The sequence below is a fragment of the Ylistrum balloti genome, unplaced genomic scaffold (genome assembly GCF_031769215.1).
Source record: "Ylistrum balloti isolate Yb309-2 unplaced genomic scaffold, AGI_CSIRO_Ybal_v1 Utg371194, whole genome shotgun sequence".
Taxonomy (NCBI): domain Eukaryota; kingdom Metazoa; phylum Mollusca; class Bivalvia; order Pectinida; family Pectinidae; genus Ylistrum; species Ylistrum balloti.
This window is the reverse complement of record NW_026782650.1, coordinates 741,719-762,449: the sequence shown is the minus strand read 5'-3', so window position 1 is coordinate 762,449 and position 20,731 is coordinate 741,719. Positions and strand designations below refer to the sequence as shown.

The 20,731-nt window shown below is 34.4% G+C and overlaps 1 protein-coding gene across 1 annotated transcript; it reads right to left on the bottom strand.

Annotated features, from left to right (window-relative positions):
• Nucleotides 1–898: 898 nt before the first annotated feature.
• Nucleotides 899–2,770, bottom strand: LOC132561340 (dynein light chain Tctex-type 5-A-like). Its single transcript, XM_060226063.1, has 2 exons — nt 2,744–2,770; nt 899–1,501 (listed from the first exon to the last, which is right to left on the bottom strand). Exons 1-2 carry the CDS (start codon nt 2,768–2,770, stop codon nt 899–901), a joined length of 630 nt encoding a protein of 209 aa, XP_060082046.1.
• Between the last annotated feature and the right edge of the window lie 17,961 nt (nt 2,771–20,731).

The window sequence follows — 20,731 nt, the reverse complement described above, 5'->3', positions numbered from 1 at the left end:
TTTTCAAGAATCGCTCTTTCTGTTTGTTCATATTTTGTCAGATGGACGGACCAGGGACTATGGATGAAGGGCGATTTGAATGGCCAACCAATTGATCATGAGGAATTCCTTTTATACTATATTTGTTAACGAACTTGTGCTTTTGGAGCGATGATTTTGGGTTTATAAGTGGGAATGCTCAGAATATGTTGATCAAGAAGAAGAAGAAATGTATTCTTGAAATACAGAATTTACATTTATGTAAATTAGTTTTCTTGCAAAACAAATACATAACTTATATATGTTTTTTCCTTTTGACCAAGCTCGTCAGTGGTGTGCTGCACTGTGAATTCATTATTGCTTTTCAATGTTGTGGAGGTTGATGGTAGATGATACTAATCAGTTAATTCCCCTTGTACTGTGTGTCATAACAATACATAACGAGTTCAGACAAAAAAAAGGTATACATTAAGTGAAACGATACATACATGGACGCCTTAAAGGACCAATCAAGGAGGAATCAAGTAAACAAGACTAATTTAGTTCTTTGTAACCGTACTTTATCGTTCCCGACTGAGTGTGTAGGTACTTAGTAGATATTCTGCTGTCCTTGGTATCTGCTACAGAAAATAAGTGGCAGTTCGTTTTTTTAAGTTTCATGGTTACTTATTGTCCTGGAATATATGTCCACAAAGCAATGAACTGTTTAAAATATTACATATTATGATTTCTTAAGATTCGCTACCAAACTCTACGGACTATTTCTTCTGTGGACAAAGTGTTAAATTCGATTATTTTTTTAACTCACTACCTTGGTATTACATGTTGTTTATACTACTAATAATTTAATTAGTATTTTACGAAGTGTTCAGCAAACTATAACTGGTGATATTCTGTCAAGTAACAATCATAATTCATTTCATTCAAAGTACACACCATACACTGAGGCAACAGCCACTAGCGAATCGTTCTTGTATGTTGCAGTACAAAAGTTATCTGTTGAAGCGTCCCAGACACACCGACTGGCCATCTGCATACTTTGATCATTGTGCTGACCAATAAAAACGTGAACGACGACCCTGTAACGTGCCATGTTGAGCTTCCTTACCCTGTTTTTAATCGTCTGCGAAATGTCGCACACCAGTCTGTTGCAGGTGCTTGAATTATACTTGACATCATCTAACGTTTCCTGCATCACTTCCTTAGCTATAGATTCAATTGTATTTTGTTGAAATGTTTGTCCGGGATCAGGGTGCATTTTATATGTGTTTTCCATTTTTTGCTTTGGTGTTTTGAACTCTTCTGTTCCAGGAATACTCAGTCGCGCTTTAGTTGATCTTCGTATTTGCAACAAGGACGTAATAGATGTTGCAATTCCTTTGAAAGTGGAACGCCTGCGATTGGAAACAACCGGCTTGGAATCATCGGGTGATTCCTTGGACATGATGGACATCCGTCGTTGTTTCCACTGGGTGACTAGGCTTTCACCTTCTCCAGATTGATGCTTAGAATCAGTACTCATCTGTGGTTAGACAAACGAATGATATGAATACACAACAAAACTGACAGAGCTTAGACGAAAAATAAGACAATCCGAAACAGTTACTTTTTAACTGGTGTGAGGTTGTAATATGAAACTTAGTTTGCAATTATCTATATACTATTTTATTTCATAACATTTAACGTTCATCAAAAAAAATATCTTTTTCATTCATATAAATAGAATTCAGGTCCAACTATTGACAAACAATGATATTTCTTGGTGCGTAGATCCTGAATTGACTGTATCAGTGTTCATATACGTATACATTTCTACAGGGTTTCTATATCAATGTTACCTCCACTTTCCGTGTATATATTACAGACGAATTACACTAGCCAATTATTTTGTCTTACACATTTTGTCATTCAGTTCTGATACGTTTTAATATGCGCAATATGTAGTTCGCGATTTTTTTAAACAACTGGATTTTTACATTGAGTTCTATCAATTTATTGGTTTGATGATATCACATCTATATATTGTTTGTTACGGTGCGTAATGATTTTTTAATTATCATTTATTTCTGAAATTGTCAGGTTTGTATACCAATTAGCGGGAGTGTTGATTTCAGGTCATATTATTGTCCCAGAACTGAGGTCGTAAACAAAACACACATGGGCACCAGACTAAATCACTTCATCCTCGGAATAGCCAAGTCGCACAAACTTTGGTTGTTGTACATGGTATTGTTTTCACTATAATCATTCATATAAAATTACAAAAACACTGGCAAAAGATCGTTTTTTGAAAAAATGATTAAAAGGAATAAAAGAAATACCACATACAACAACCACCTCTATTTAACACTCGCAAATTATTATTTCGAAAATCACAAAATGAATTATTCTTTCCTGTTTATTTTTGAACATCGAAAAGTTTTCAATACGTGGATGGAGCCTTGCTATTATCAGTGCTATTTCAGTAAATCCTGTGTATAAATATCTTATGACATAAAATTTGCTGAAACATGCACTTAAGATTATAAAGATTTCATTAATAAGTATGAATATATTTTTATGATCACTTTTTGATATCAAACGAATTTTGAACAGGACAAAGCATGTCCCCAATAACGGGTTTCAACTTTTCAAAAACATGTCATGGCTGAAAGGAAAGCACTTGATTTATGTACACATTACCTATTTAGAAAAAGGACACACAAAGACAAGAAGCGTATTAGTCATTTACACTAGTGAGATAAACGTATAACTAGTAACTTACGTTTGATGGTGATGCAGGGTACGCCATAATTTTCCTGGAAAATAGTTAAATAACATTTCAACAGTTTATTTAAGACAAATTATTTATAGCCTAACAATTAATGCGGCAGTAAAAGGATGCTAATTTCGAGCCAAATAACACGGTTACATACGCATTTCCTCTCCGACTTGTGGCATATGTCCTTTTACACTCATGAACATGTTTCCTTAGTTATAGATATATATGCGTGCGTGCGTGCGTGCGGGCGGGCGGGCGGGCGGGCGTGCGTGTGCGTGTGTGTGTGTGTGTGTGTGTGGGTGTGTAGGTGTGTGTGAGTTTACTCTTTCGTGTCCAGGGACTAAACTATAGACAAAAAAGTATAAACATCGTGGTCATAATTACAACATTTTCAGTATGTGTTGATGCTTTCCTTGCTCAGGTAATCTCTTTGTCAATATAATATTTAAGTAAACTATTGAAAAAAGAATTGACAACACCAGTTCAAAATCAATGGGTGGTGAGAGTGTTCTACTGAACAAAGACTTGAGAATGGGAAATGTTTAACCATAAAGAATGCTATGACGGTGAACACTGAGGCGTAAATCTTTTATCTTTTTATGGTCAATCGACAATTATCTACCAGTGCCACTAAATTTGATGTGAGCAATAAAAGGGCTGCTACGGTGAAACTTTAAAGCAAAAATGAGATAAAGGTAATTTTATGTTTATCGCCATGATATCTTGTATATGAAAGAACATAACAATGATCCTTTTCTCGCTACCATTTTAAATGTTTCATCTTCTTAAGAATCAATGCAGTTAATGATAATTTACAAACATACATGTATTAGTCTGTCGACATGCTCTTTCTTTTTAAAACTACTGAAACAACAATCAAAGTAATCATAATTGCCGCTGACCGACTCGATATCGACTAAGTCAATAGTGTCTCGTACGAGTCAATGGAATCAGTAATGCCTTATTCAAGACCAGTTTGGCTTAAGACTACAGATAAAAAAATCCTCAAACAGAAGGCATTAGTTATATCATTTTCCTCTAATAAACTTCGTTTTATCCTTCATCGTTTGACACTAAACACAACGTTCGAAGGTGAATTAGCATATGATCTTGTCCAGGCTGTGTTACCTCAGGTCCATAAGGTGATATAATCACATATACATTATAAACATGTATTTACATTATGTAAAAACGCATATACCATATCATTTTCCAGTTTATTTCCATCTGACATTATAAATGAGTGTGTGCAATTCTGCTATTCTTAAAGAAAAGATCGATTATCGGTAATTAAATAATGGATATTAAATTCAGCCTACAGGTTTATGTACTTCGTGGAAGAATCAGAATAAAGTTTCTGTCGGATTTGGACCGTCAGCCCGTAGTTGTCCAGACCTTATTTGTTTTATAAAGACAGACAGTCTGCTACTACAACTGATTTTACCTTGATCTGCCAATAATGTCATGACGCCAAGGTGCAACTGATGTAACTACAGGCAAAATTCCAACTTAATTGTCTATTGAATAAGTCATTGAATCATTGTAACATTATTACGGTTCCAACAAGTGATGTATATACATTGAATTATTGAATTAAGGGTGTGCATTGCTTCTGGTACCAGATTCAATTAAACCCAAGAGTAATCATACATTACATTCCTTTTGTTTAAGCGGGATACTGAAACAATTGTTCAAGCTTAGAACAATAGATAAAAGGAGCTAGGGAAAATATCAAAGTTTTAATAGTATTCAATATCTACTCTTGTTTTGTAGTCTATAGATGATCTCCCAAAAACCAATATTTGAATTTATTGATAAAAATATGGCGAGTAGGCTTACGCAATACAGTCTTGTCATTACTTTTTCAGTATATGAATGAGGAGTTTGCTTACACTGCATATCCATTGGTTTCTCTTTAACATGAACACGTCGTGCTGACATGTAACATGCAATCTACATATCTGTAATGGATCAATAAAAACAAGAATGTAATCATTTGCTCTTGAAATTATTTTGTCGGCTGTTGGCTTCGTCAATAATTCCGAAGTGTTGCCATCTAGTGCTACTATTATGATTTGACTGTTTGAACTAACCGCTGTTCTAATGATATATATAGTTACATATATGTTTTTATTTTCCGGGCCTGCGTGGAAATGAATTTGCATTGGGGTTACTGGCTGATCTGTGCTAGCCATAAACAACCCCTAAATAAAACACTAAGTCTTGTGAATGTTGTATTTACTTCATAATATTCTAAAAACTGTTTTTACTATTAAGCGATAGTAGTAACCAAGCACAAACAGTTTTAAAAGACTGCAAAAAGAAATTTCAATCTGGAAAACAGTATTACCTTCACAACATCTAGATATTTTTTTCTATCCTTTTTTCTTAAAAGTACCTAAAATTTAAAAAAACAAAAAAAAAAGCATGAAATAAGACAAAAATCAGCATTTTATCATTTTACTAATTGCACATTACACATGTGACAAGTTATTCTTTAAAGCAAGAATCTTTGTCTGTTATACTTTGTATATCTGCATCATACTTTTGTTTGTATGTTATACATGATATGTATATATTGTACAATTGTTTGTAATACATTTAAAATACTAACGATTGCCAGTAATGTAGAGTACATATTAGTCATATCATTGTGTGTCTGTAGAACAAAGAACATAGCCGTTATACAATTGTTTGCCTATTGTAAATGTTATGTATGTATTATGTATGACAAGGTTCTTTATTCTGCGTAATGTATTGGGTTAAATACAAACCATCGTGTACGATATTAATCTTTATCGGTATACTCCAATGTCTATGAAAACTCTTTATCTATTTAGAAATACAATATATATTGTAATTTTCTTTTTTATTCAAAATTTTCAGCAATATATGGTATTGATTACATTCATAATATATCATATTCACTCAGACATCACACAGCTCACATGTATGCTAACTGATGGAAAAAATACACACAAATTACCTTATTAAGAAAAACAGGAACAGAAGAAAAATGGAGGAGAAAGGCAAAGAAAGAAAAAAGAAAGACAAAAATTATGAAAAAATGGAAAAGAAAAAAAAACAGCCAAAAAAAATCTTGTCTTTGGACTGTAGCTCATCACTAGGCATATATTTGGGTATAAAATCAGTTTATAAATGATTTAAGAACTATCGTGCTTTCGGCCTTAAACAGGGAATGAATAGGTCTGACAAAATTTACATTTTGGGTTAAAATTGGGAAAAAATATGAGTTCGGTTTGCACCCATTCAGACAAAAAATAAATCCATGTTATAATAAAGGTAAGTTATAGTGTATGTTCAAACAGGAAGTTCAACTGTATGTTATTCAGATTAAGTATGGCAAAGGGACATAACTGTTAGATAAGTGTAGAGTAATAAGAAAAAAAGTAATAGCCCTTTGTTAGCTAAATGTACACACACATATATATATATATATATATATATATATATATATATATATATATATATATATATATATATATAGTAATTTGAAATAAAAACTAAGAAACAAACAGAGGGGTTGTATTATGTTTACAAAATTAAAGATATTTACTAATTTTCATAATTTTAATCTTATAATTCTAGGAGGGTGTTCTATTTTTCCATCCCCTTTCTGGCTTTCTTACAAAATTATCCCCCGTGCAACATGCAATATATTTTTTAACAAAACGATGATCTTTTATGGTATTAATTAAGGCATTTACTGATTGAGTATTTTGAAGGCATCTTGTCTTGTAAATATAGTGTTTGATCATGATTAAAATTTCGTCATCTAGTCTGTTACTTGCTCCTGGCTGTGGTACTATGCCAATGAGGAAATATGTCTTGTTAAAAGAAAAAGGGATAATTAAAGTAACTAATAATGTTTCAAAGCTGTAGAGGGAATTTTGGACAGTCCCACAGTGTATGAACTATTGTTTCCCTATCTAGATTACATAAAGAGTTATTTTTCGTCACTGATATCAAACGTTTCCCCCCATTTCCTCCTACCTGTTGGAATAACCTTAGTGTTAGAAAGTAATGCATAAAAGTCCCTACCTCCTTTAGTGTTTTTGTAAAAGATTTCTAAATTAAGAGGCATAATTGAATACACTTAATCTACCATGATATTATGCCAAGTATTGTTCTGAATAACATATCTTCTAATTACGGATAGGATACCATAATGTTGCACAAAATTGGTATTTATTTTGCATTTGTTATTAAATTCATCATGTGTATAGAAAGTATTATTGGTGTTGAAATATTTTATGATGTCATTAAGAATAGTAATTCCACATCTATACCATTCAGGATAAAAAAGCACATTTCTGGTTTATAGTTAAACTCTCATTATACCATAAAGGCTGTTTTAGAAATGATGGTTCCTTTTCCCTTAAAAGATCTTTCCAATCAAGTCTGTACTTCTATTTTGACATAGAGATACATATTCACTACCACAAAAAGAAGGGCAGTATTGATATACGTTTTTAATATTTCCAGCCAGTTGCCTTGTTTTTGAAGAAGCCTCCGTATCCAACTTAATTTTAAAGATTCTATAGATTACAAAGTGTACCATATTAAGGCCTCTCTCTCTCTCTCTCTGATTTTTAACAATATCTCGCTTAATTTTATCTATCTTTCCATTCCAAAGGAATTCATACAAGATACTATTAAGTTTAAGAAGAAATCTCTCACTTGGATTAGGTAACGAAATAAACAAGTGTTTGAATTGGGATACCATCCATGCTTTTATGATATGTATTTTACCAATAGGTGTAATAGATCTTCGTTTCCACGGACTGATGATAGATTTCAGCTTCACAAGTTTTTATCAAAGTTAAGTTTAGATATTCTATGTAAATCAAAATGAAATTCTACTCCAAGGAGCTTAAACTTTTCTGCACCCAATTGAAGATAGATTTACTTCTGGCAATAAAATGTCATTACTGTATTTCTTACTCCCTATCCATACTACTTGTGTTTTATTCAGATTTATTTTTAGACCATATATTCTATCAAAAGCATTCAATTCTTCCCTTTAAATTTGTTTGTTATTTCTGAATGGAATTGCTGATATTTCCGCACAAAGAATAAAAATATATGGTGCGATCGGATCGCCTTGACGACAGCCTTTTTTCACACTTAAAAAATTGAGAAAGATTCCCTCCTTGGTTTATAGCAGAAGTAATGTTACAATGAAAAACCTTAATCCAATTTCTAATGCTATTCCCAAATTTAAAGAACTGAAACACTTCATCGATAAATTTCCACGAGGCAGAGTCGAATGGCTTTTCAAAATCTATCATAAGTAACATCCAAGGTATGTCATTTTCTTCAGTATAATGCATTATGTCATATATTAGCTCAGTGTTTCCCCTATATATCTGCCAAACATCCCGTCTGATCTGTGTTGATGAGTTTTTGCAATACTGTTTTTACCGTACGTGCTATTGCTCCTGAAGTAATTTTGTAAACTATATTTGATAGAGAAATAGGGCGCCAGTTTTTTATGAAATGTCTATATTTATTATCTTTTGGTATGCAAGTAATGACACCCTGTCTTTGAACAATAGACAGTTGGCCTATTTCATAACCAAAATTGATAGATCTAACTACAATATCCCCAAGATCCAAAAACATTTAAAAAATTCAGTTGTGAAACCATCAAACCCTGGCTTTTATTATGTTTCATATTTCTCAATGTCAAAAACACAAAAACTTAATGAGATCAAAATCCCGGGAAATAACAATGAGCGACAACATAGAAAGTCTGGAAAAATAAAGGCAAATAACTAAACTTGGTAAGAAAATGTGGGAAATATTTATGAAATAAAGAAAAATATTATAAAGTATTCATCTAATTTTGTTTTTCTTACTACTATACTATACTATATTATACTATACTATACTATACATCGTTGCTTTGTCTACATGTTACCTTCCTTTTATCAAAATTTGAGTTTGTTTAATGGTTTTGTTGACATGTCGTTAATATTTTATTGTTTTCATATATCACTATAAATACTATGAAAAAACTACGAAATCCTAAGAATTGGGCTTAATGTGCTTTCTTCCTCAGATCACATTTTAATATTACATATTTATATCTTTAATATACTCAGTAAGAGACGCATATATGACATCATCCTCCTGTTGAGTATGTAATATGTTGGCGTATACTAGGTATGTCACTAGTGTAAGTTGTCCCTTGGGCGTTTTTCAGTGGTTGCATCAGTCGAAAATCATGCCAATACAGACCATGACATGACGTCGTGAATTTCAAAAGGCGCAAAAAATTACTCTTCATTTGTTTTTGTCAACTATCAACTTACTTAATAACCTGTCAAAGTGCTAGTTTTCTTTTCAAAAGGCGCAAAAAATTACTCTTCATTTGTTTTTGTCAACTATCAACTTACTTAATAACCTGTCAAAGTGCTAGTTTTCTTAAATACTAATATATACTCAAAGGAGGAGTGCCAATTTGGGCCTTCTGGCGGCCATGACCGATATTTTTTATTTCTTGTGTAGGAATTCCTTGGGGTTAGGCGGTCATGATATGACATAAAATTAAGGTCAGATCTGAGCCATTCATTAGTTATGGGGGTAAAGTGGGGGGTAAAATTCATAAACAGCTCCATTATGACAAACCTACATTATATTTTTGGATTTTTTCTTCTTAATTTTCATGTAATAATCCATATCAAAATATTCATTAGTAAAATTGATTGAAAAAAATATTCCATTGTTGAAAAGTAGGTCATGGTAATTAAGCTCATTAATTGCGAATTATATTAAAGATGAACTTAATTTTCTGCCTTAATGTACATAAAAACAATACCTTTATCATGTACCATGTTTTAATAAGAAATATTTTTGCATACTTTAAAGAAAACAAAGAAGAGGCGGTGCTTTGAATTTTAGTTCGACAACTTTGACCATATGTCTGTATCTAGTGGTTTTACCGAAGTATTAACACAGAAATGGCTAATGAAAGATATCAATCTTAACCTCTAGTGTTGCATTTCACTCCACTATACATACAATGGTCGTAGACATAGTTAGTTACTCATCGTCACTGTCAGACTCAGACCAGTCCTCAATCATCATTGCGTCATCAGCACAGCTGAGGTAGCTTGATGAGGCAGTTGGGTGTGCTATCCTAGGCTGGTGTCGCTCATAAGAAAAGTACCAGAGAACAGATGCAATATGGGCACAGCAGCCCACTACCCTGGCACCAACCTTACACTGGCAATACCAACCAGATATAGGAGTCAAACCAGGGGAATACTCAATCCACAGGTTGTACAGTTTCGAAGCAACATGTCTGGAACGAATCTGAACTTTAATTAAGCCAGGCTTTTCCCTGCATGCCATTAATTCATACCGGTCATCTTCAGACAAGTGCTCCATGGTATATGACTTTGCCTGCTTCAACTGATATACTCCCATGGTAAGATCTCTCAACTCCGGTTCTGTCAGCTGAGGAAAGTCAGGCAAACTGGCCTCATCAAGCTTGACCCATATGGCTCTTTTCCTAGCCAAACCTTCTTTTTCAACTTGAATTTGCAATTTATTGGGACATTTTGACAGAGCCAACATTCGCTCAGCAATGATGAGGTCATTGGGAGAATCAGAGGCAAATGGGGGGCGAAAAGCATTACAAATTGCACACACAATTCTCACAAAATCACCTACAACTGGAATGAGAGTGTTGGGCAAAACATGTCCCAAGGTCTTCCACTGCTTAATCCGCCCATTTGCCGACTCCACAACCCACCTTACCTTTGTTACAAGACGAGATTCGTTTGCCTCAGTATGTGTGTGTTGTTTCTGCCCCTTTGGCAAGAAAAATGGCATTTCTGTTTTGATGCCAGCATCATTCAACAGTTCTGTCACATCTCTGAAGCCTCTGTCAACGACAAGAACATCATCATCTTGAAACCAATCCTTGATGTTCTCAGTGTTAGTTTTCAACATGTGTTTTGTAATGTTGGCGTCATTATTTCGACCGTCTGCTAAATATGGGCCTAGGACAGACAGTATATAGCCATCTGAGGCCACAAGAAGCATTGGTTTCAGGAGAGGGCGTCCTTTGTGCATCGAAAAAGAGCGTCGTTGGAAAGTATAGTTGCTGGACTTTTCAACATAAATATATGTGCCATCAGCAACAGCCATAGCGACATCTTCACCAGAGGCAAACATCTTCCTTGCAAATACCGTTGTATGGTTTTGAATTACTTGTTCTCTAGTGATGTGTTGCAGGCCAAGGTGTGAAGGAACGAAGTGGGTCATCAATGCTTGGCGAGCTGAATGAATACATTTTCCACATATTCTCTTTGTCATGTTGAACAGAGAAGCTAATATTGATAAAGACATGCCAGTCCTCAACTTTACAAGCAGGATGGCTAATGCAGTCCTTGCGCTTCTGTTCAGTGTAGAGTAAAGAGAGGGATTAACTGATCGTAAAAGGTCAGAAAATTGATTTTTATACAGACCTGTGAGACGGTAGTAATCTTGATCAGTTAATCCATCTGAGGAATCAAAGTCTAAACAACTTTTCTTTGAAGCAGCTGCCCTAAGTGTCAAAAGGATCTCTGATATTTCAGAAGAATCCAGTTCAGTGTCTTTGCTGGAATATGCGAGTGAAGATAGACTATCAGATGGGAAATCACCATTCACTATGTGGGAAGAACAACATCTGCAGGTGTTTGGGACAAGGATACCTGTCTTAATAAAAATCTTTACTCGCATTTCTGTTGAGAGCATTACCATTTTACTTTTACATTCCTCTCTGAACATTTTACAAATGAAACATCTAGATTCACCTAATGTAGCCCGTGGAATGTCAAGTTTGATTTTTTTTGTTTTCAGGTGACTCAAGCTGGTGCTCTACATCGCTACTAGGATGTTCAGTAGATGAATGGTGATTGTAGTATCTTCCCCTGCATTTTTTACATACGGGGTCACCAAACCTTAAGGCATCATTAATATTTGCTTTCAAGTAAGACAGAATGTCTGTTTTATTCAGACAACAGAGCCTTACTTTATATTGTGCTTTACAACAAGCGCACTGCCTGTGCACTGGCATATTGATAAAAGAAAAGAAAACAGGGCATAAACTTAGAAAACACTCCTTATTAAAACCTTAATTTGGATGAACAAAATTATGAACAACAGTTGAATTAAAATTATATGTCTAAATTATATGTACAATATCACTGACAGTCAAACCAAGAAAGTATACTAAAATCGCTGAGGTTGTGAAGTGTAGTTTCCACGTATTAATTGTATATATAAGGGTATATGAACTGTCTGAGACAAGGTGCACATGTATACTCACCGGTAGACACAAAGATCCTTAACAAGGTATATGTCAGGGGATGGCATTATATCCCGCCATTTTAGCTTAAAGCTCAACCAGCCGTACCAAACTGGTTTAAATATCTCTACATTTATCAAGCAATTTATTTTAAACAGTTCTTAATGCAGTACAATTTAACATTTATTTATTAGATATTTATTATCTAATATAATTACATAAGACAACTCTGATATCAACCAAAAGTTGTCAAAAGTGTGAACCCGCCCCCTCCCATTAATTAATTCTCCATTTTCTATAAAGTATTCAAAAATAAATCTTACTAAATCATGACACATGATAAAGGTATTGTTTTTATGTGCATTAAGGCAGAAAATTAAGTTCATCTTTAATATAATTCGCAATTAATGAGCTTAATTACCATGACCTACTTTTCAACAATGGAATATTTTTTTCAATCAATTTTACTAATGAATGTTTTGATATGGATTATTACATGAAAATTAAGAAGAAAAAATCCAAAAATATAATGTAGGTTTGTCATAATGGAGCTGTTTATGAATTTTACCGCCCACTTTACCCCCCATAACTAATGAATGGCTCAGATCTGACCTTAATTTTATGTCATATCATGACCGCCTAACCCCAACACAAGAAATAAAAAAATATCGGTCATGGCCGCCAGAAGGCCCAAATTGGCACTCCTCCTTTTATTTTCATTTCGTATGAGATTTTTAAAAATTGTCTCTAAGATTTAATGCTTACTCGCTTAAGACTAACACAAGTTAAAACTCGGTTCCTAATATATCCTATGAAATGAAATTGTTATCTTTATATAAAGGGTTGTAATTCAGATGATGATAAATTGTTCATGTTATGATCTGAAACGATATCCTTTAAGTGTTTCAGGTAATTCAATATCTGTTTCGGTAATGTAACTAATTATTATATAGGTGACACATGATCATAAATTCTATTCTCTGTAGTCTTTCTTGTATTCGTTCTTTAAATTTACTGCGCTTTATGGAACAACAATACCACTAACGGACTAAATATAGAAATGATAATAACGATTTCAACAGTCAATTCAATATCAGCTTTTATTTGAAAGAAAATTTCTAATTCCCGATTGAGCACTTACTTCTTCAGGGGTCTTCCGTTATGTCAGAACATGTACCTCATGATGTAAGTGACCGTCAACCCTCGCAATTTACACTTACAATAATCAGACTATGAGAGTCGAGAAGATTACGTCAATAACCAGCTTATGGACGAGACAATCACGATAATTCAATAATCTGCTATAAAAGGTTACATCTGTAGCAGCTTAAAGGATTTACAAGTAGTTGTTAATGACGTAAGTTGAGGGCATTAATAGCGTTAAAACTGTACAGGCATTTCAAACCTAGCTTATTAAGTTATTAATTAGAATGACTGTCGGATCAGAGTTAAATCACCAGGGTTGTTGTACATAATACAACCTATCAAAATACAATTACTTTCCGTAAATTCCATTTAGCTAATTAAATGTCCCGCACAAGTAACACAGCTGGACTTATAACAATATTACGTTCTTCGTTACAATATCATTTAAGTTTACCTTTTATAAGGAAGGATTGTAAATCGATGTCTTTTTACGTGGAGTTAGCAAATTCGGATATCGCTAGCACCAAACGGATTTGGGGGAAAGCTAATGAGGTTGAAGTTTTATTTATTAAATGCTGCAGAAAAATCAAGATCACAGAATCTAGTAAGGAATATCGATGGTATGACCCAATATTGGTACTGGATCATAACAAACAAATGTTCGTTGGATGCATATTACTGGAATAGATATATGATCAATAAAGCAATAGCGACAGTACGGACACGCGAATTGTCAAGTCTTCGAGGCATCCTGTCCCTTTATCAGGTACAAATATTACAGCAATTACATCACATATGCAGAACATACCGAGACTGATATAAAACATTTTTGATATTTTAATCACCGTCTTCCATACAACAAATGGGTTGGATTTTTTTTGGTCCCTTATAAAGGGTCTTCGGCGTCCATATGCCGAAGGGATTATCAAGACACCTAAATTTACATCACCTCTCTCGATTTAGATTTATAACTTTGCAATTTTTTTTATGTTCTATGTATATGATGTAATTTAAGTAGTATGTGTGTCTTGATAAAGGGGCAGGTTGCCGTGAAAACTTGACAATTCGCTTGTCCGTAGTGTCGCTTCGTACACTTCAAATATATATATGTATATGTGCAACGGCGTCAGCTACCACTATGTCTCTGCGTGTATTTATATCTGTGTGTTCAAAAAGAAGGATTTAGTAGTTAAGAGCTCTCAGTACTGATTATTAAATATTTAAGGCTTTTTAAAAGTACTTTTTAAGTATAAGTATGTGCTTCGTATACATAGACTTGTAACGATGTCACTGTATTAAACCATTAAAGATATAGTGTATATAGAAAAATTATCACAAATATAAACAAAACACTACATCATTTGTTTTAATATTGATAGAAACTTTCTTTTGGAATTGTATCGTTTTTTTCACACGTATCAAACCATTTCCATTCGTGTAAGATAATGCAAAACCACGACGTTCTTTAGACTGACCAATTAATAACCCACAAAAAAGATACATCCCAAATATAGCTTCATATACTGTTGTCCTTATTTGAGGTTTACATGGCGGGTGTCGTCGAAGCAGAAGACGTTTACTCTTCCGGGACACCTTTGTCTTATCCTCCTTGTGCTTTTTTAAGAGTTTCCGTGTATTTTTTCTTTCATTCATTTCTTATTCTACTTTCATTAAAACTGAGTTTGGATTATAATTATTTAATCATGTTGGTATTTTATCATTATTATTATTATTATTATTATTATTAAGTATCTTACAATATCCTCGCTGTAACACTACGCATTCGAACATTTTCAAATGCGCCTGCTTAACAAGGTTTGAAAGCGTCGTGGGGATTTTGGTTTCTCAGATTCAGTTGAAATTCAATACAACCACAGCTACATCATTTTCACTTCCGTAAGTTACATTCGTCCTTGATGCGGTTTTATGACAGTTCTTTTTAAGGACTTGACTTGGCAGTTTTCGTGTTACATGCATTATTTTCATTTTTTCTGTCGCTAACAGAAAAATGAGACGCTTCCTGTTGTGTTGACATATGTAAATTAGCACCAGTCGAATTTACATTATCGTTTCTATTATTGTGTGGTACATGTATAACACCCACGTTTTGAAGCGGTATTATCATGAACATCACGCGTAACATTATCACACTCTTCTTTTTACAGAAAAGGGTAACAAGTCTGTGTATATCTTCATATTTTTTCAGTCTTTCTAGTCTATACATTCTAAGTACATCTAAAATACAATATCACTAATTAGATAGATAAATAACGATTGTGATACAAAGCGTTGTGTAAATATGAATGGTGACGTAGGAGTGATAATATCGAGATAGCAGACATTATAAGACATTATAAACGAAAGAATCAGTGTGATCTCTAACCTTGTCTTGTATAAAGTGCTTGTTGTAGGAAACAAACATTTTGGTGATAAAAAGGTTAGTCTAGGAATAACCAGTATTGTTTGTTATAGCGGTGCAGATACTTCATTTTAAAATCTTTGTTAATAGGGAGATAATTATATGTTTATGATTAAATCAACTTAAATATATTTCTAACGTGTATGCCGGTGTGGAATGAATGAATATATCCATACACATTAACCACACGAAACTGCTGATATTTTATGTAGAAAATGTCACAAACAAGTTTAACAGCTCACCGCTAAACGTGCAAGAGAGATATATATCAAACCAGACCAATTTAGTCACGCATGCTTCACTGGAGCAGTGTTTATTGAACTCTTTGTGTCAAAATTTCGCTCTTTCAAAATACTTCGTGATTTACTGGAAAACTGCCCATACGTTTACTATTCAGCTTAATGTTTTATACATCTGTGTTAGATAGTTAACGTACGCTTCATTGGTGATTTTCAAGAGAAATAGATATACTATGATTCTATTTTACATGTAACTTCACTCGTAAAATACTCATAACTTCACCACATGTCTGTAATACAGACGGTCAACTGCGCCAGATTTCTAATATAAATCCGCTTTACTAGTATCTATAATAAAACCTCCGATGCATATTCAGCTAGGCGCATAGTGAGATATCTTTATATCTAACACAATATTCTCACTTTCCACATCACTTAAAAGGCAAATATGTTAACAAACTTTAATAAGACGGAGAATACACCGATTCGACCAGTTATACGCGTTGTGCTAGCTATATATTTTCTTTGAGATAACATATAAATGTAATTTTTAAAACGTGAATAAATCGTATATACATACAGTACTGCTTGGTGTGAATGATACATATACACTTCGTCCTTACATCTAGTATTATACATACTCTGTATATTATTTCAACACGTCTGGCCATTCACGGGAAACAGACTAAATATAAGTGGTGTTGGTTGTTTAGGAAATTTAGGACGATATCCATGAATGATGAGGTCATGATTCAAGGACATTTCATAGTGCTATCACAATGAAACGGCATTACGTTTGCACGTCACATCCCATCCATCACGTTATAGTGATACTGACCTAACAGGGTTTTTTAAAACCTATGGCGGACTTTAAACACTACAGTCGAAAGCGAAATGTTGCCAAGTGAGTCGTTAGGACAAAAATACAGATTTGAAAATTAGTCTCTTGGTACAATTTTCACGCCCTACCCGCATAGCATTAATGAAATTACTTGCAAACACGCTGGATTATTGTGCGATGAAATGGCTGCTCCACCAGCTGGCTATCGTCGGCTGATGATAGAAGGTCGTTTATCTTAATACAGATCAAGCTATTGTCAACTTAAAGCAGCAACATGCATGTGGAATGTAAATATAAGCATAGGATTGTCAGTAGTCTGAACGACAGATTTTTTTCAGGTAAACATACCTCTTGCGAGCTTAAGTATCACTGTATGTACTAACTTCGTTTGTCAATTACAAGACACAACTAGCACCTGTGGTACCATTGCATCTGGTAATGTACGTAGGTGCTTGTTAGCCAGGGAACTTCGCCTATGTACTATTTTTACTATTTGGTATATGTTACTTGTGTACCAAACATACTGAGAATTGCTAAACCAAAGCAGGTCTCCAACCGGCCCCTACAAGCTATTACACTGTAATTTTCTAGAAATAGTAACACTGACCTTGACCTCTACCAAACCCTGAAACTCAAACCTGTCCAAAGTAATTTAATGTTTACTAGGTGTGTTAAGTCTGTTGAGCGCTGGCAAACTTTCATAGACAGACGGACGGAGAGGAAAGTTATAGCTAACCCTGTTTCACCCGTAGGAGACCAATAATCCCTGGGGCGTTTTTCATTAGCTGCGCAAGTCAGAAATCGATTTCGATGTACAATCACCAGGTGCAATGACGGTACAACATGTAGATCAAAATTTGAAAATGGAGCATCGAAATGGCTGTCTCCGTTTGATTTTGTCCTTTACATTTTTACTTTAAAACCTGCCAAAGTGTTACATTTCGGAATCATGTGATACAGGGTATCTTTAATTTGTTTTCATTTCAAACGAGCTTTCATGTCTTAAAAGTTTTAAATTTTTGCGAGCCTTCACATTTTCTCGTTCTGTCTAGCTTTGGAATAAACCATGGAGTCTGATTTGGTTGTACGATCAGGAGTAGCGTACAGAAAACCAGTCTATATATTTATCACCCTCGATAGTTTTGAGGTGTGCTACGTGTATACTTACCCGTATGGCTCTCGTGATGTAGCACATTGAAGTATAAATGTCTTCCAAAAAGTTCAGCTAATCAAGTTTGTGTATATGACGAATCCTGTTTAGGAAGGTGAACAAGTCCATACAGATCCGTTATGCATTATCTGTCGTGTTTTATCTTTACACAAAGTGACACCAGCAGAAAGAATGTTTCTGGAAACGCGTGCCAAATAAGATTATGGATGTATACTGACAGTAAAAAATTGGCGTTTTGAACAAAGTTTAAATAAAATCGAAACTTAAGTGTGCCAACACTAGCAATAACATATCACTGGCGAGAAAACCTACCAGCGAAATACAGGCCGACGTGGTTTTAATATCATATAGATTGGTTTTAAGTAGGGGCTTTCTTTTCTTCATCTTTTTTCGTTTCGTTTGCAACTTGTCTTTGTTCTTATAAGCTTTGGCAAGTGCAATTATAATTCTGACGTTCGCAAAAGTTATTTAAAGTTGAACATTCTCATCTTAACTATATATATAGTAAAATAAAAATTACCACGAAACATTATCGTGAATTACGCTGATACAAGAAATTCATATTAACTCAAACCAAACTCTATCAAGACCAATTCTGTCGAATTAAAATAGCACCAATCGAAAACACATTATCCATAATACAATAAACACTGGAAACCATGCTAAATAGAAGGAAAGCATTCTGATAAATGTTATAAGGAACAGAAATATAAAAAAACTGTTGTCCGTCGAGATTCTGATTCAAACCTTCTGCCTTTATTCAAACTGTGGTGTTTATCAATTTATTTCATTATTCAAGATTTTACTCGTAATAGACCTGAGAAGACGGACATCCCAAGAAAAAACACTCCTTTATAGTTTGATGCATCGAAATTAAAAATTAAACTAATAAAACAATATGATACAAGTGCAATTTCTTGGGCATCACTCTACTGTTCAGTATGTGATATATCTCCCAGTGTATATTGTACTGTTTGTAATATTGCTCAGATTTAAGACTGCTAAACTTGCTGTCCAATCCTACAGCAGTCTTCCTCCAGTTTTTTTTTCAAAATTCATAAAATTTCGTTAATAGAAACAGCATCACCATCCTTCTAACTCAATCTGTTGGTAAATTAAAAATGATTCGACACTGAAACACAAATATAAAGACATATAAGGCCAATGTCTTGAAATATAAGCTGTATTTTGCGGAGGGGGCAGAAAGACAACAGGGACGAGCTTCTGTCGAACCTCTTTTGTCTTTTGGTCCCGAGCCAAAACACAGCATACATCTTAAGATAACGGCCATTGATTCTATTTATCCTGCAACATTCCACTCTTCAACTATTTTGTTGTTCAGTCGCTGAATTTTGCCTGGTGACATACGCCAAAATAATTGCTCCGACCAGAAATATAATTCCAAACTTCAATTAATATGACAGCAATCTTAGGAATTTCGGAAATAATCTTGTTCAATAAAACATGTGAAATCGCTTATTTCAACAGTTGAATTAACGCACGTTCTAAAATAAACATGATTTCTGACACTGCCAAATACAGAAAAATATATACAATATAGATATGTATAATGTCCCCTTCCTGAATAACTGTATTGACACCGATTATAGCACACCTATTTCTACTGTCCCCTCCCTGAATAACGGTATTGACACCGATTATAGCACACCTATTTCTACTGTCCCCTCCCTGAATAACAGTATTGACAAGGATTATAACACACCTATTTCTACTGTCCCCTCCCTGAATAACGGTATTGACAAGGATTATAACACACCTATTTCTACTGTCCCCTCCCTGAATGAGTGTATTGATACACCGATTATAGCACACCTATTTCTACTGTCCCCTCCCTGAATAACAGTATTGATACACCGATTATAGCACACCTATTTCTACTGTCCCCTCCCTGAATAACAGTATTGACAAGGATAATAGCACACCTATTTCTACTGTCCCCTCCCTGAATGACAGTATTGACAAGGATAATAGCACACCTATTTCTACTGTCCCCTCCCTGAATGAGTGTATTGATACACCGATTATAGCACACCTATTTCTACTGTCCCCTCCCTGAATGAGTGTATTGATACACCGATTATAACACAACTATTTCTACTGTCCCCTCCCTGAATAACAGTATTGACAAGGATTATAACACACCTATTTCTACTGTCCCCTCCCTGAATGAGAGTATTGACATACTGATAACGCACCTATTTCTACTGTCCCCTCCCTGAATGAGAGTATTGATACACCGATTATAGCACACCTATTTCTACTGTCCCCTCCCTGAATGAGTGTATTGATACACCGATTATAGCACACCTATTTCTACTGTCCCCTCCCTGAATAACGGTATTGACACCGATTATAACACAACTATTTCTACTCTCTCCTCCCTGAATGAGTGTATTGATACACCGATTATAGCACACCTATTTCTACTGTCCCCTCCCTGAATAACAGTATTGATACACCGATTATAACACACCTATTTCTACTGTCCCCTCCCTGAATGAGTGTATTGATACACCATTATAAACACCTATTTCTACTCTCCCCTCCCTGAATAACAATTGACACACCGATTATAACACAACTATTTCTACTGTCCCCTCCCTGAATGACATATATAGTTAACACCTTTTCTACCCCTCCCTGAATAACAGTATATTGTAACGGAAATACACATGTTGCTCCCCTCCCTGAGAGACAATTGACATGCATGTTAAATAACACACCTATTTCTACTGTCCCCTCCCTGAATAACAGTATTGACAAGGATTATAGCACACCTATTTCTACTTTCCCCTCCCTTAATAACAGTATTGACACACCGATTATAGC

Coding starts and splice junctions, on each gene's coding strand:
- LOC132561340 (XM_060226063.1), bottom strand. CDS start 2,770: ATGGCGTACCCTGCATCACCATCAAAC. Junction 1,502..2,743: donor ACCCTGCATCACCATCAAAC/GTAAGTTACTAG, acceptor GTCTAACCACAG/ATGAGTACTGATTCTAAGCA.